The sequence below is a fragment of the Neofelis nebulosa genome, chromosome 6 (assembly GCF_028018385.1).
Source record: "Neofelis nebulosa isolate mNeoNeb1 chromosome 6, mNeoNeb1.pri, whole genome shotgun sequence".
Lineage (NCBI taxonomy): Eukaryota > Metazoa > Chordata > Mammalia > Carnivora > Felidae > Neofelis > Neofelis nebulosa.
This window is the reverse complement of record NC_080787.1, coordinates 20941814-20958902: the sequence shown is the minus strand read 5'-3', so window position 1 is coordinate 20958902 and position 17089 is coordinate 20941814. Positions and strand designations below refer to the sequence as shown.

The 17089-nt window shown below is 41.1% G+C and overlaps 1 protein-coding gene across 2 annotated transcripts in view; it reads right to left on the bottom strand.

Moving 5' to 3' along the window:
* Positions 1-17089, bottom strand: part of NEDD9 (neural precursor cell expressed, developmentally down-regulated 9) — a 184438-nt gene that overhangs the window by 102180 nt on the left and 65169 nt on the right. Inside the window, exon 2 of one of the 2 annotated variants that reach the window (XM_058733003.1) lies at positions 15167-15352. In XM_058733003.1, the coding sequence (XP_058588986.1) occupies positions 15167-15178 (12 nt within the window). In that variant the 5' untranslated portion in view covers positions 15179-15352. The remainder of the gene's footprint in view (positions 1-15166; positions 15353-17089) is intronic. The other variant, XM_058733005.1, reaches the window with a different exon arrangement.

Genomic DNA, 17089 nt, shown 5'->3' with positions numbered 1-17089 from the left:
AGTGACTTCCGTGTCCCTTAGACCACACACACTCTCCAAAGTCATCATGCTGGCCTGCAATGCCCCATATGTGTTGTGCCCTAGACCCCTCTCCAGCTAACTCTTTACTGCAACCATATGGCCTCTTTATTTTCCTCAAGCACGTCGAGCAAAATGACCTTCACACTTACCACTCCCCATTCTGGAATGTTCTTCTGCCAGCTTGCCTCACATCGCCTCACTTACTCCCTTTAGGCCTTTGCTGAATTGTCACTGCCTCCAAAAGAACTTCCTTTGCCACCACCTAAATTAGCATTCCTTTTCATTCTCCGCCTCTTTGCTCTGCTTTATTTTGATTCTTGCAATTCACCACCCCTTGACGATTTATTACATATGTGTTTACTGCTTATTATCCATATCTCTGACTTGCATATGAACTCTGTGGGAGCAGGGATTTCGTTTTGCTCACTGCTGTGTCTTCTGCACTTAAGACAATACGTGGCTGTGGTAAGATTTGCTGGGTGAATGAATGACTCAAATGGCACCATCCCCTTAGGGTACAGCAGAGAGCTTAAGTGGAATCTTAGGTTACAGAGAAGGGAGAAGAGCAGCTAAGATTAGAACCCAAGACTTGACTCTTCTGGTTTGGGGCTCTTTCCATGACGTCACACTGTCACCTACATGAATAAGTTCATGATCATTTTTTTTCTTCAAAGATAATTTGCAATTTTACAGGGAACTGAGTCATCAAGTGCAGACATGGGTTTCCAATTAGGCAGCTTGTGTCAGCAAACTAGAAGGGGAGATTGTGTGTGTGTGTGTGTGTGTGTGTGTGTGTGTGTATAGGGGTGGAAAGTAGTGGTGGGGGGTGACGAGAGGTGCACGGGGCCTTCCTGGGTTTTGAAATCAGATCACATCATAAAACTACCCCATAGAACCAGTCTATATGTAACCTGGACACTTCTCTGCCCTATAGCAAGGGTCAGGGGTAGAGTAGGTGTATCATCAGGAAGGAGTCAGCTTTCTAAGGATGTTGGAAGTGATGAGAGAGAATGATTTATACAATCTCTTTCAGACTTCTAGATCTCAAAATGGGTGGAAGAGAAATTAAGGAAGCTAATGGTAAAGCTAGCTGTGGGAGATTTGCCTACATGTTGAGATCCTGTGTTGGGTATGTCTGAGGCAAACTCTCAAATACGACATTCAAAGAGTAGAAAGGGGAGTCTGTGTTCAGTATCAGGGTCAGGTCTTTTAAGAACAAACCTCCTAGAGCACCTGGGTGGCTCAGTCAGTTAAGCGTCTGATTCCTGACTTTGGCTCAGGTCATGATCTCACAGTTCATGAGTTCGAGCCCTGCGTTGGGCTCTGTGCTGACACCATGGAGTCTGCTTGGGATTCTTTCTCTCCCCCTCCCCTGCTGCCTGTCTCTCTCTCTCTCTCTCTCTCTCTCTCAACAAACATGCTTAAAAAAAAGAACAAACATCCTTCCAGCAAATTCAATTCAGCCTGTGATACTCAAATCGATGTGAAGCATATGTGAAGGTATTAACCAGGTAGCCTAGTTTGTTATATAAGCCAATAATTAAATCTACCCTTTATTGGTTGCTTACTATGTTCCAGATGCTGTGTTAAGTGCCGTTAATGATAAAATCAACACCCATTGCTAACATTTATTTGTTGCTTAAAATATGACAAGATATTTCTAACTGTTTAGCAAGCTCATCTTACCCTCATGAGGGTCCTTATGAGGGAAGTACTAGTATTTTCTGCATTTTGCTGATCAAAAAGCTGAGTTGAATAGCGATTGTGTATTTCCGAAGATTGCTCAGCTATAAATGGTGGACCTGGGATTTGAACCCAGGCAGTCTGAACCATGGCCTGTGCTATCTTAAACTGTATACTTGTGCTCTCTCATTTAATGCTCAAAATTCTAGGAAATAGGTACTATCATCCCCTCTTTATAGTCCCTGCATTGTATTGCTGTAAAACAATACTGGGGCTTAAGACTCTGGTGCCTTTAGCTTGTCAGTCTTGAAGAAACTGGTTGTTCTCCTTTATAGTTTGTAACTGAGAAATGTTTACAGTTCTCTATGCACTACAAACTAAAAAAAATTCTGCCAAGAAAAAGTAAAGAAGCTATAAATAAGTAGGAAGATAGAATTTATTCATGGATCAGAACACTCAATATTGGTAGGATGTAGTTCTCCTCAGATTGATTTATAGAATCAGCACCATCCCAATCAAAATCTCAGTAAGCCTTTTTTGTAGAAATTGACAAGTGGATTATAAGCTTCATATGGAGACACAAAGGACCTAGAATAGCAAAAGCAAAACAAAACAAAAGAAAAAAAGAAAAAAAATTTACAAAAGAAGAATCAAATTTGAACACTGGACTTCAAGACTTATTAGAAAGCTACACGAATCAAGACAGTGTGTTATTGGCTTAAAGATAGTTAGGTCAAGGGAACAGAAATAACATATAGGGACAATTGATTTTTGACAAAGGGGAAAGAAAATTAGGTGGGGAAACACGGTCCTTCCAACAAATGGTGCTGGTACAACTGGATATACATATAGAAAATAATGAATTTCAATCTATACCTTCCATCATGGAAATATTAACTCAAAATGCATCAGAAATAAATGTAAAACCTAAAGCTGTGAAACTTCTAGAAGAAAATATAGGAGAAAATGTTTGTGACCTTGGATTAAGTGAAGATTTCTTAGCCACCACACTGAGAGGCATAGTCCATTAAAAAAAAGTTAATAAATAGGACTTCATTACAATTAAAAATGCCCACTCTTCCAAAGACAATGTTAAGAGAATAAATACAAGCCAGATACTGGAAGAAAATATTCATGGTACATACATTTGACAAAGCAATTGCATCCAGAATAGATAAGAAACTCTTGACACTCAATAATAAGAAAACAACCCAATTAAAAAATAAACAAAATATATGAATAGTCATTTTATTAAAGAAGACTTCCAGAGGTCAACTAAGCACATGAAGAGATGCTGAATAAAACCATAGGAAGGTATCACTGTACACCTATCACTGTACAACTATATGGATGGCTAAAATCAAAAGAAAAATCGAACCATACATAGTGTTGGCAGGGATGTGGAGGAACTAGACTAGAATTCTCATGTACTACTGATGGAAACATAAAATGGTACAACCACTTTGGAACACAGTTTGTCAGTTTCTTCAAAAGTTAGACACACATCTACCATGGGACCTACTCATCCATCCTAGGAATTTGTCCAAAAGAAAACAAAGCACACCCAAAAAACAAATAATCCAGTGAAGAAATGGGCAAAAGACATGAATAGACACTTTTCCAAAGAAGACATCCCGATGGCAAACAGACACATGAAAAGATGCTCAACATCACTCATCATCAGGGAAATACAAATCAAAACCACAATGATATACCACGTCCCACCAGTCGGAATGGTTAAAATTAGCAACTCAGGAAACAACAGATGTTGGCAAGGATGTGGAGAAAGAGGAACACTTTTGCACTGTTGGTGGTAATGCAAACTGGTGCAGCCACTCTGGAAAACTGTATGGAGGTTCCTCAAAAAATTAAAAATAGAGCTACCCTATGACAGGGCAATTGCACTACTAGGAACTTACCCAAAAGATACAAAAATGCTGATTTGAAGGGGCATATGCTCCCCAATGTTTATATCAGCATTATCAACAACAGCCAAATTATGGAAAGAGCCCAAGTGTCCATCCACTGATGAATTGATAAAGAAGATGTGGTATATACATACAATGGAATACTCTCGGCGATGAAAAAGAATGAAATCTTGCCATTTGCAACAACATGGATTGAACTAGAGTGTATTTTGCTAAGTGAAATAAGCCAGTCAGAGAAAGACAAGTATCATATGATTTTACTCATATGTTGAATTTGAGAAACTCAGCAGATGAACATAGGGGAAAGGAAGGAAAAATAAGATAAAAACAGAGAGGGAGGAAAACCGTAGGAGACTCTTAAATACAGAGAACAAACTGAGGGTTGCTGGAAGGGGGGATAGAGGGTGATGGGCATTAAGGAGGGCACTTTTGGGAATGAGCACTAGTGTCACATATAAGAGATGAATTACTGGGTTCTACTCCTGAAGCCAAGACTATACTGTATGGTAACTAACTTGAAAATAAATTAATGAAAAAGAAAAGAAAAAAAAGCACGTGTCCATGCAAAAATGTTTATGCAAATGTTTATAGAACTTTATTTCTAATTGCCTCCAACTGGGAACAATCCAGGTATCTATCAACAGGTGAATGGATAAACAAACACACTGCGGTCCACTCCTACAAGGAATACTACTCAGCAACAATGAGAAAATGAACTATTGATACGCACCACAACATGAATGAATATCAAAATAATTATGCTCTGCAAAAGAAGCCAGGAAGAAAGGGTATATATTGTGTGTTTCATTTATATTAATATCTAGGAATTGCAAACTAATGTATAATGGCAGAAAGCAGATTGGTGGTTTCCTGGGGATGGGATGGGAGGTGGAAGGGGCAGAAGGTGGGATTATAAAGGAACACAAGAGGGGCACCTGGGTGGCCAGTCAGTTAAGCATCCAACTCTTGATTTGGGCTCAGGTCATGATCTCACTGTTCAAGAGATTAAGCCCCACATCCAGCTCTGTGCTGACAGCCTGCAGCCTGCTTGGGATTCTCTCTCTCTGCTCCTCCTCCGTGCATTCTCTCTCTCTCTCTCTCTCTCTCTCTCAAAATAAACAAACATTAAAAAATAATTATTAAAAAATATAAAGGAGCACAAGAAAACTTTTGGGGATCATGGATATGTTTGTTATTTTGATAGTGATGATGGTTTTACAACTGTATATGTGTGTCAACATTATCAAAACGTACATCTTAAATATGTGTAGTTCATTGTATGCCAATCATACCTCAATAAAGCTGCTAAAAAAAAAACCCAGAGAGTTAGCACTTACAGACTTAGGAATATACGTGTGAGGACACAAGAGTATACAAACCCTTCCCTAGGTACACAGGGAGACACAGACACACACATGTGCGCACACACACAAATCTAAAAACTCGAAGAGACTGAGGATAATGCTCTCAAGTTTTCAGGCCATATTCTTTATCCTCTTCATTCCTGCCCTCTGTGTATAGTTTTATACATAGTTTTATTCCTAGGTTCTGTAGTAGAGCCTTCTGACTTTACTTTCACTTCAAAAGGCTTTGTGTGAAATCTAATGCCTTGAGTGCACAAGACTGCAGACAGAACTGTGGGGTTGGGAGTGGAAAGGGACAGGGGTAAGATGCTAACCTATCACCCAGCAGGTGAGAGGTGCCACCTAACCTTTCAGCTTCTGGAAGCTGAGTTTTGTAATGAGCTGTCACTGTATTTATCACCTAACAATTACTGCAATTGGATAAGGTGCGAGAAAACCTGGAAAACATTACTCTGTCAACCATTCGGTATCTTTGATGAAGCTGTCTGTGGCAGGGTCCCAGATACAATAGAAAATCGGCACGTGGCCTGTTAAAGTGGTTTAGGTTCTTTCCTTCCCTTTATTCTGCAGGCTGCTTCTGGCTTACAATATGGCAATTGTTCTGTCAATTAGAACATCCTGATCTTGACTTTACGTATGCTTCCGCCAAAATTGCATGGGGCTGGTTCAGCGACAGTTCAAGAAGAGCAGAGTGAAGCCTGAGCTGTGGCTACGTAACAGTACTGCATGCCCAGGTGGACTCCAGAAGGTGGTGTTTACCTTGAAGAACACATCATGGTCTCAGGTCTCTCAGGTTCATAAAAGGGATTTGGTTGGCGTGCTTAGGGTGGGACCAGCTCATAGCCATCAGATACAATGACAGTAATTTAAAATAATAATTACAACTGGCAGATAGACCAGAAAGCATTGAGACAGTTCTGTCGTGAGGAACCAAATTATCACAGGGTTGCCTGGTGTCCACAGAATCAGAAGAAAATGGCTCTTAATTGATCTTAGAATGTTGCTGTCAATGGCTTGGGCGCTCTTGCTCCTAACAGAGATAGTCTCATCAAGGGAACCATAATGCTTTGGCCAACACTGCCAAGACTGTGTCTTCTTTAGGTGCTTCCATGTTGATGGACTGTGCCATCCAGAGGGCCTCTATGACCCTCTGGCTCTTTTTCCTGCTCTTTTGGTTAACCAACTCCTTCATTCACATAGTCTTAATCCAAACAGTTACAATGCAGTTAGTAAGTTTTCTGCTTACTAACTTATAATCACATGTGCATCCTTCTCATTACCGTACCCCCAGATCAGTGGGGCTGAAGTCTGAGATGCTTTTACCCCTTCTATTTTTTTTTATATATAAATGGATGGTTTCTTGGCTTCCTTCCACAATTGGCCAATTACATCCTTTCTGTTTTACTAGGTTTATGCACTTTATGTATGCCTTTCACTAGTTTAACTCTGAGAGCTGCCTTATTTCCAAGTTCTTTGGAGGTACCTAACAAGCCTGCCTCCATTTCTCTTGCTCACCATGCTGACCATTGATCTGAGTCCAAGCTTTGCCATAAACTATCATGGGATTCAGCAAATCCATTCATCTCACTCGCTTCATTGTGACTGTTAGTAACGTGGACACAAGGACACAAGTAACATGGACATCCCAACTCACAAGGATGAAAAATTTTTATAAAAAAGGGGAAGTATTGAGAATGAGGTAAAAAGATTGAAAAATAAAAGCACATGTAATTACATTCTGCACTATTTTTAATACCTTATCTGTGAATCTAGGAAATGTGATTGTGCTTTGGTTAAATGAAGTAATATAATTTGGCACTCACTCTATAAATCTAATTCTATTATTACTGTTATTTATGTATTTTATGTAATAAAATACATTATGTGTAATAATGTTTAGTTTAAATCAGCACCTTAGTTTCCAGCCAAGTGGCATATATTATTTTTATTTCTTTTCCTTCCCTAAAACTGATGAAAACTAACATAAAGCCTTTAACTACTCAACATCAGAACTCCAGGTGAAAATTTTAAGATTCAGGCAAAAAATCCAGATATACAAACTTTGTGATGATAAAGTCAGACTTAAAAAAATAGGTATGTAACTGAGGGATCAACAGACATTGATATAGATGGTCAGAAGTGTGGCAAAGGTTCTGGGGTGCCTGGGTGGCTCAGTTGGGTAAGCATCTGACTCTTGGTTTTGGCTCAGGTCATGATCTCGCAGTTCATGAGATCGAGCCCCACATCGGGCTTTGTGCTGCCAGTTCAGGGGCCTGCTTGGAATTCTCTCTCTCTTCCTCTCTCTCTTCCCCTCCCCTGCTTGTGCATATGCTTAGTCTCTCTCTCAAAATAAATAAACTTAAAAAAAAGAGAAAGAAATGTGGTTCATCCGGATTCCCACACAGGAGTTCTTTCCACTCAGGTTTTCCACTGTTCTCCAGATAGTGTTTAGAACCTGTCAAAGAGACCATGCCTGCACCCATTTCTTTATCCTCTATTAGGTATTTTCTGGAAGTCTCTGTCTCTTCTCATTTGAACTCAGCCGTGGGGAGGACAATCTTTCAAGACATATCCTCCATGAGCCAACATAATGGTTACAAACCAGGCTGACCCCATCCAGACTTTCTCTCCCTATCAGCTGTCTCCACCCTGTAAGCTATCTTGACAGAATCAAGAACAATATGAAAGGCTTACTAGGTGACTCTTGGCCTCTGAAGAAAGCTTTACAGTGTATTCTGTTTCTATTTTTCTTGACTTTCCGCAAAGTAATTTTATATCCTTAGGAGCCAAGAAGCATTTCCCATAATTAGGGTTTGCTACTGGCGCTTCCTCCTTGAAACATTCATCTGTCCAGCTCTCAGATGGACAGGATTGCATCGGAACTGTGGGTTTTAGAGCAGGGTGGTCGTAGTCCTCCTCACCCTGGAGTCCTGGGTAGAAAGCTCTAGAAACAATGCTCCAACTGTATCTTGAGATTTTATGAGCCTTTTTATACATTAATTGGAACTAATAGGAATGGGCAAGAGGCCTTTTGGCCAGCACTGAATTGAGCTGTCACTGATTGGCTCTGTGTAACTCTGGGTCTCGGTTGCCTCAACTGGAAAACACTCGAAGGCATTGAAAGCAAAGGGGCATCTAAGGACTCTCTGAGACAAACACTATTAGCATCTGTGCACTTGTCAACATTTGTCAGCCATCTCTGGATCAGTGGAATGCTGGTGGACCAATTCTCCACTTTCCTGGCCTGCTTGCTAAAACGTCCCATACCTTTTCTCTCTTTATCTATGCTGCTGGAAAGGAAGGACTCTGAGATGGTGGAGCCACATGGTGGAAGACGCCCAGATGCCTGAGGATAGCTGCCCAGGAGAGCCAGTGACGATCACAGGAGTGAGAACACAACTGTATTGTGCTGCAATGCCAAGGTTATAGGGCTTACTCATTACTGCAGCTCATTGTAATACTAACCTGACTAATGTGTTCTTCCGGCCCTAAAATTCTGTGTAGCTAAAGAATGGCAGAGTACAGGGCTGAGTCAGAAAGAGATGTGAATACAAGAAAGAAGCACTAGATGTAAACCTACTACTTAATTGGATGTTGTACTCAAAGATGCTTCTCTATGTGAGCCAGGGAAAGAGCAAAGGACTCTAGGTAATATTTAAACGTTAGGGGATGCATGGTTCCTCTAGTGTAACAAGGACTCAGTGTGTGTTACAAGGCCTTAGTCAAACCCAGAGGAATACTTTTTAAAAGAAAATAAAGGCAAGTTGTAGGGAACCCTCCTTCATCGATAAGAACACAGAGTAGGTCTAAGGATAGAAGAAGCTCACCAACTCCCAGACTTGTGGTGTTAGTATGGAGACAATGAGCACAGAGCCGTCTTGGACTTCTCGCTGATTGTAATGCTTCTGTTGTGCTACTTCTAGAATTTTTGTTGTTGCCATAGGGAAAGGGACCACTTCTGGGTGGCTGCTGATCATTTGGGAAAAACAGACCGTTTCTCTCATGTTCTCAGTTTAATCCATTTTCAGAATGGATTCCCACAGACAACGCTTTCGTCTTGACTTATTTTTACTGAGTGAAAGTACCATTTTCAAGAAACCCCCAAAGCTTCATATTTTAGAACAAATGAGGCCTCATTCTGTGGGAAAAGAAAGCCACAGAAGACACTGGGAAACCACATGGCCCCATGTTAAATCAGGGGAAGTCTGGTAGGGATGTGAAAGCCCGTCTGCGCTCAGGGGTCACTTTCTGTGTTCCAGCTCCTGTTTACTTTCTGGACCCCGGTCAGGTGTCTTTTTGACAGTATAATTTCTGCAGCACAGATGGGCTTTGTGATCCCTAATCAAACACAGAAAGCCTTTAGCAATCCCATCCAGAGGAACTCCATTTACCTTGATTTAGATGAGAAAGTTAAATCTCTGTCCAGACGGAGCTTCTTTGCAGGACATGCAGCTCTTACACCTGCAACTCTGAATATGCTTCCCATTTTCCAGACAAGCTCAGGGGATCTGCATCCCCCAGTAAAATTCCTGTCTGCACTAAATTGCCTTGTAGTAGTGATTTATACCTCAATAAAACTACATCTTGAAAAGGAGAATTGGTTTGATTCTATAGCTGACATAATTTATGCATGTTTTAGCTTTGGAATGCACAGTATTTGTACAAGGGGAGAAGTCTTTGTGATGAGATGTGTACATCTACATCCACAGAACTAAATGACAATGAAGACAGCGGAAATGTCCCCAGGCATCTAAGCACTGAACTCCCATTCTTACTGACACAACACCCACAGCCTCAAGCAGGGGGCCTCAAGATTTTCCAGGTATCAGAAACCCCCATGGGGCTTGCTAAAATTACACATGCCTGGTCTTCACCTTAGACCTCCTGATTTAGATTCACTGTGAATGGGATCCAGGAATCTGTTTTGACAATCTTCACCAGTGATTCTGATCACACCAGAATTTGAGAAACATCACTTCTCAGCCTTTTGGCTAAGATCAAGTGCAGAATTTGAGAAACATTTTCCCTCACGTTAGGAGATCAAATATCTATTTCTGGTTTGAAATTGGTTACCACCGATTAATTATTTGCTTAAAGAAAGGGAAGGAAACGTACGCTTTTGGAATGCCTTCTTTGTCAAGCATGTGCTCGACACCCTGAAGTGTATTTTTTTCTTTGAATCTTTCCAACAGTCTAACAAAGCTGGCTTACTTATCCTCATTTTGCAGAAGAGACATTGGAGATTTGGAGAGGGTAAAGAGTATTAGTAAATAGTGGGGAAGAGAGTTGAACCCAGATCTCTTTGTCTCCAAATAGCATACTTTTCCCATGAGGCCATATACCCTGACCATTCTGCTGGGCATTTTTGATGCGCCCAGAATTGGGCCAAGTGTTTTAGGGTATAATAGGTCACCATTTAAACTACTGAGAGGTATTATGAGAAATTTCTTAAGAAGATGATGGTAAATCTATTCATTCACATGGGGAACCTCTGCTTCCTTATACTGTAGACACCCAGTGCACCGACCAGAGACTCCACTTGACTGAGCAATCCTCTGTCAGCTCCCAAAGACCGGGTGATTGGCAACTCTCAACTGAGTCTGCCTGAGATTGTCCTCAGCTGAAGAGAGCCTGTTCATGAATATCATGCCTCTTTCCTGGGGGCAGCCTACACCCCATGACTAGTCCTTGCAGGAGTAAAATGGTCTAGTGCCCTTGCTTCAATTCCAAACAACTCTCCACATGCCTGGAGAGTTCTGTGGTCATCCTGGGCCTTGACCATGACTTCACTGCAGTCCCCTTATGCCTAATTCTGCTGCCTTCATTGCTTGTAGGTTTTCCTGAGAGCATCTACCATAAACCCCTGCAGGCCAATCTCTGTCTCTTCAGAGTCTGCTTCTCTTAGGAACGTGACCTGTGATGTTGTTAGATCTAATTTTCCTTGTGGATAAATTATGGTTGTGTTCAGGCAGCGTAATGGGCTTAATTGTGTCCCCCTCCAAATTTATACATTCAAGTTCTAGCCCACAGTAGCTCAGAATGTGACTATATTTGGTCTTTTAAGACGTGGTTTGGATATAGGGCCTTTAAAAGAGCATTTAAGGTAAAATGTGGGTGGGCCCCAATCCAATATGACTGGTGTCCTTATAACAAGAAGAGATTAGGCTGCAGACTCACATGGAGGGAAGACTGTGTGAAGACAGGGAGAACTTGACCATCGACCATCTGTAAACCAAGAAGAGAAGCCTCAGGAGAACCAGACCTACTGACACCTTGATCTTGGATTTCCAGCCTCCAGAACCATGAGAAAATAAATTTCTGCTGTTTAAGCCATCAGTCTACAGTACTTGTTATGGCTAGCCGAGCAGACTAATAAAGGCAGATTTAGAGGTACTTCTTCATTTCAGTCCCTATTCTTTCATCTTCACTCTCAAGGAATAACCTTGGAAATCTGAACAAGTTAGGCTGTCCTTTAAGTGTTGGGACATAAGGTATTCATTCTCAGTACATAAAGTTTTCATATTCCTTAAAATATGTTAGAATAATCAAAATACTATTTTTAAGGGCTGAAAAAAGAGTATGTGAATTACTCCACCTCATTGCATCTCCCTTTTTGGGACTTTACAAACCTAGGGCAGGTGTAAATGCAGTTTGATGACTATTTTAGACCTGGGGTGAACGTGTATTTAATCGGAAAAAAAGGACAACATTTTCAAGTCCTGTCAATCGATACATTTTGACCATCCATGAACAAATAGTCCACCTGGATTTTTCTTCTTTAGATAAACCACGACAGACCATGTCCAACTGCCAACTTCCTGCCCTAGTATAACGGGGAAGACTGAGGAATGTCAAAAGAAGACGTTTGCAGTTTAAAAGGTTTTTATTGCCAGTGTTCTTGTTTTTCTGAGCCAGCTTCTCTATCATCCCCAGTGGTGCACTGGGAAATATTAACCTACCAGCTCTCTGACAGTGAAACAAAACAAAATACCCTGAGTTATAGTCTGCCAGTTTCTGTGGTGTAAAACCCCCCACTATGGCAACTGTTGAGTTACCTACATGAACTCACTGGGACGCATGGACACAGTGGGCTCCAGGAAGCTGCAACCAGCTGCCTCCAGCACATCACTGATTCATGCAGAGACACAAAGGAAGACTGCCCACTGCCCAGCCTCTCTGCAGCTCTCAGCTGGCCCCCCAGGTGTGAGCACGGGCTCTCCACCCTCCCTCCACATTGGTATTTGCAGTCACCTCAGGGCTTGCTTTCACTTGCTGAGCTTTTTGGTAAAGGGTTTGCTTTTAAGAGTATTTATAAGGTTAGCACAGGTTTCCCCGAAGGATGTTTCTGGCCATGACCTCACAGTGTCCTCATTGTGGCTCCCCAAACCAGAAAATCACAGCAGAGGGGGTTCAAAAGAGCAACCAAATCTAGTCTGACCCAGATTCCTAGAGGCTCAATCTCTCAAGGCCTTTTTCACACTCTGCTTCCCCAATCTTCTGCCTCTAGTGATTTCTTTGAGCCGTGTAGACTTTACTTCCTATGTGCCGTAGAACTCTGAGTTTCACTGGAAGCCTCTATTGAGGGTTTAGTATGTGCCAAACATATTTGTAAACAATTTGCATGCTTACTCATCACAACAACCCCTCCCAAAAGGTGTTATTTTCACCCATTTTATAGATGAAGAAACTGACGCACAGAGAGGCTTAATAGTTTGTTAATAGTTTGTCCTACTCCTTATTCGTGACAGGGCTGGGATTCAAATCAGGCGGTATGGCTTCAGATCTGGATCTTTAGCCAGCACCCTGTCCCCCAGAGACCAGTAGGGATATATCTTTAGAAAGCATTGACGACAAGGAATCAATGCTCTTTTTTGCTATTAGGCGATACTAATAATTGCCAAATATTTCCATTCTACCTAGTCTAGTGTGAAGTTACATGTAAGTGTGTATGCGTGTGTGTGTACATGTGTGTAATATTGAAATACAGTTTAATCATAAAAAAAAAAAAAACAACCCACCCAGAAGTGATGGAATTAAGGATCCAAAAGGACCTTGGACTTTGAACAGATAGTTCTAAAGCAAATTAAAGACTTCAGGTGGTCGAATTATCTGGTTTTCAGATCTAGAATACCAAAAGTTGAGAATCAACATGTATTTGAAATACCACAGTGCTAATGTTCATTGCAGGGACTCAAATGGAATGAAATACTGGCTTGCTTTAGAGAATTGCTAAGTTTTTTTTTTTTCATCTCAATTGAGTGAAACTGAGTAGGTCTAAAAAAATGAGGAGAAACTAGTTTTATTTCATTCTTCATTAAGAAATTATTTTTTTTTATTTAAAAAAATTTTTTTAAGTTTATTTATTTTGAGAGACAGAGAGAGCAGACAAGGGCCAGAGAGAGAATCCCAGGCAGGCTCCATGCTGTCAGCACAGAGCCCGATACGGGGCTCAAACTCACGAACCGTGAAATCATGACCTGAGCTGAAACGAAGAGTTGGACGCTTAACCAACTGAGCCACCCAGGCGCCCCAAGAAATTAATATTCATGCCTGTGACTTGAGGAATCACAAATAAGTGTAATTTGCTTCAGTTTGAATTCATACAGTAGTCTTCTCTTTATCCATAAAGAATACACGCCAAGACCCCTGGTGGATGCCGGAAAACACAGATAGCACTGAACCCAATATACACTATGCTTTTTCCCATATGTACAGGCCTATGATAAAGTTTAATATCTAAATTACGTACAAGAGATTCACAGCAGCAGTAGTAACACAGAACAATTATAATGATATACTGTAATAAAAATTATGTGAATGTGGTCCCTGTCTCTTACTGTCCCTTACTCACTCTTCTTATGATGATGTGAGATGATCAAATGCCTAAGTGAGATGCAGCGAGGTGAATGACATAGGCATTGTGACAGGGGTAACTACTGACTTTCTGATGACACTCAGAAGGAGGGTCATCTGCTTCCAGAATGCATCATCTGCACTTGACCGTGGGTAGCTGAAATTATGCAGAGCAAAACCCCGGGTAAGGGGGGGACTACTGTAATTCAGTTTGGTTGATGCTTCTGAAATGTCCAATTCTGTGACAGAATTCTGTATCATAGGATCTTAGGACTAGAGGGACTTTTAAGAGATCGCTATTTTAAAAACAATTACAGTGATATGGCCATTTGGTTTTTAAAGACTCCCCTGCAAATCCTTTTATTTCTCATCAAAATGTTTTAAAGACACATTTGTCATTTTACTTGACTTCTAGCCTTTCTCCTGCAAACGAAATACGGCGCTTTTTGGATCGAATGACTGCCCAGTTGCCTTCTATTTTGTCATGATGGTCAGTTCTCCATGTGATACAGACAGCAGATTGTGGATCCCAGCACATCAGGGAATTAACCTTTCTTCCTCTGAGCACACATTGCTTCATGTGCGTTTTCTCATTTAATCCTTAGGACAACCTTCCTGTGTCCATTTTATAAATTCAGAGACAAAGATTAAAAAGAGTCAGGCAAGTGCTCCCAGTCACTCTACTGCTCAGCATAAGAGTGACATAAGTCCAGCTCTGCCTGACCCCAGGGCTACTGCATCATGCCATGCTGCCTGCTTCCAAGTCAATGAACAGGGGCATCACACATCACTTCTTCGACTTAATTTCCATAAAACTTTTAGGAAGCCTTGGTTAGATGGGCGAATCAACTATTTTAACCCTAACCTCCACCCCAGGCCGAATTGACTTTCTTGTGGAATGACTGTATGGAAAGGGGATGGTTTAGCACTGATGGGCAGAGAGAGAATGGAGGCACCAGAGACCTAGCTAATCTAACCTAGGTGATCAACTTCTGAGTTGTCAGTGAGTGTAACTTTCAGACTTGTTTGGGAACTGGTTATACTAAGGGGAATATTCTGCCTTTATTCCAGAAGACTGCCTCCCTCAAGATTTCTGAGTGGAAGAGGATTTTCTGTGGGCAAAAGATCCATCTCAAAAGATTCACCTAACAGAGCAAAATCTGGTGACCTGAAATTAGCCCTTTAATTCCAAACATAAATTACAATCCTGAGTGAGGATGGAACACCATTTGGATTATTATTCCACAGGAATGAGTCTGAGTTGAACTGGACAAAAAGGAAGTGCATGAAATGTACGTTGATTCCAACACTACTCACCCTTGCCCACATTTTCGCAGGTGCTTCTCTCCGTGAAGCCAAGGAATGTTGGAGTTCCGGATCTTGAAAAGGACAATTCCTGTTTTAGTCTCCTGACCAGCTTCTTTCTTTTCATAACTCTGTTTAAAGAATACACGATATTCTCATGCCAGTGTGTGACATTATGGAATTCACAGCTTCTTGAATCTGAAAAGAAGTTAAAAATGCGAAAATGGGTAAACCTTGGCAGAGGCTGAGACACTTTTTATCACTTAAGGATTGCATCATAGCAGTTGGAAAAGCCAAATCCATACTCCCATGAATGAAATCCATCATTCGTTCATTCATTCATTCATTCAATCACGCAACCAAGGAAAACACTTATGGGACCCTCACTACGTATTGGCTGGAACTGCAAAGAGGCATAAAATATGATCCTGTCCCCAATGACCCCACAGTCTAGTAGGACAAACCAAAAATATATAGTTCCGTAAAATGCTACAGTTACTTTGATAGAATATGAAGTGGACCTGGTGAGGGCATAAAGGAGGGAGAAGGGAACCTTGGGGTGGAGTCTTGAGTGATGGGTAGATATTTGCCAGGTGTTTCAAATTGGGACAGAATGGTAGAAGTGAGTGAGCCTTCATTGTCCGTCGTCTACAATTTTAGTCCTGCCATTGACTGACATTGACTTCACTTGTTCTTCCACCCCCCCCCACCCACTGCTTCATTATCCCTCTTTATGTTGTTGCTTTTATCATATTGAAGCCACCACATGTCCCTGACTCTACCTCTCATCAACAGCTCGAGAAGGTCACTGCAGCCATATGCTTTTCTTGTTTCCCTAAAATGAGGAAAACTGGCACTTTGGCAATGTGGCTTTTAAACAGCTTAGATGCAAAGCCCAGAATTTTGTTTTTTTGGGGAAAAAAAGTTGACTGGGCTTTTGGTTGGTTAGTAGGGGCCAGATTTTCACTTCCCTTTCATCATCTCACTGCTATAAAGTTCAGTTTGGGGATGGTGTGTGTGTGTGTGTGTGTGTGTGTGTGTGTGTGTGTGAATGCATGTGTATCCATATGGACCATAGTTGAAATATATATTCTTAGAAAAGTCCTGATATTTAAACCACATGGGCTACACAGAAATCTCTTTGAGAACCGGGAATCTGAATCTTTGTGAAAGGAAAGTGTTTTTCCTATCAAGGATGAAAAATCAAAACCAAATGGGTGTTTTGAAGTGTGGAGCAGAAAAATAAGGACTGTGTCTGGCACATAGTAGAAGCTTAGCAAACTAATGAATTTATCCAGCTGCCCTTATGGGGAAGGGAAGGCTTCTTAGAACTGCTTTCCAAACAGAAGATAATTGGGAGTTGGTCTCTTTTCACTTCTGCTAGGATGGGAATAGCTTCCTGTAATTTCGGTTTGATAAACACAGTATTTAAAATCTTGGTTAAGATGGGGAAAAGAGAATTTTCCTCTGAGGCGCTCTGCAGTGGCTAGGCAAGAGGACATGGCCCCATGACTCATGTGCACTGCCCGAGCCCATCCATGGTCACCGAAGTATCTGGGCCCCAGATGGTGGAGAAAACCAGCAGTGAGAGTTACTATGTTTCCAGAATTGTCTCCATTTCTCCCTGAGGTATTCCTGCCTTGAGGCATTTTAACTGTACAACGTGTCTGAGCTTAAAGGCAAGCATTCAGAGCTGATACAGAGGGATCTCATAAATGACAGTACCAGAAGCAATAGGTGAATAGATAGATAGACAGAAAAACAGATAGATAGATGATAGATAGACAGATAGATAGATGATAGATATATAGACAGATAGGTGATAGATAGATAGATAGATGATAGATAGATAGATAGTAGACAGATAGATTTCATTAATTCTTTATTGTGAAATATAACACACATACAGAAAACTATATAAAACAAATGTAGAGC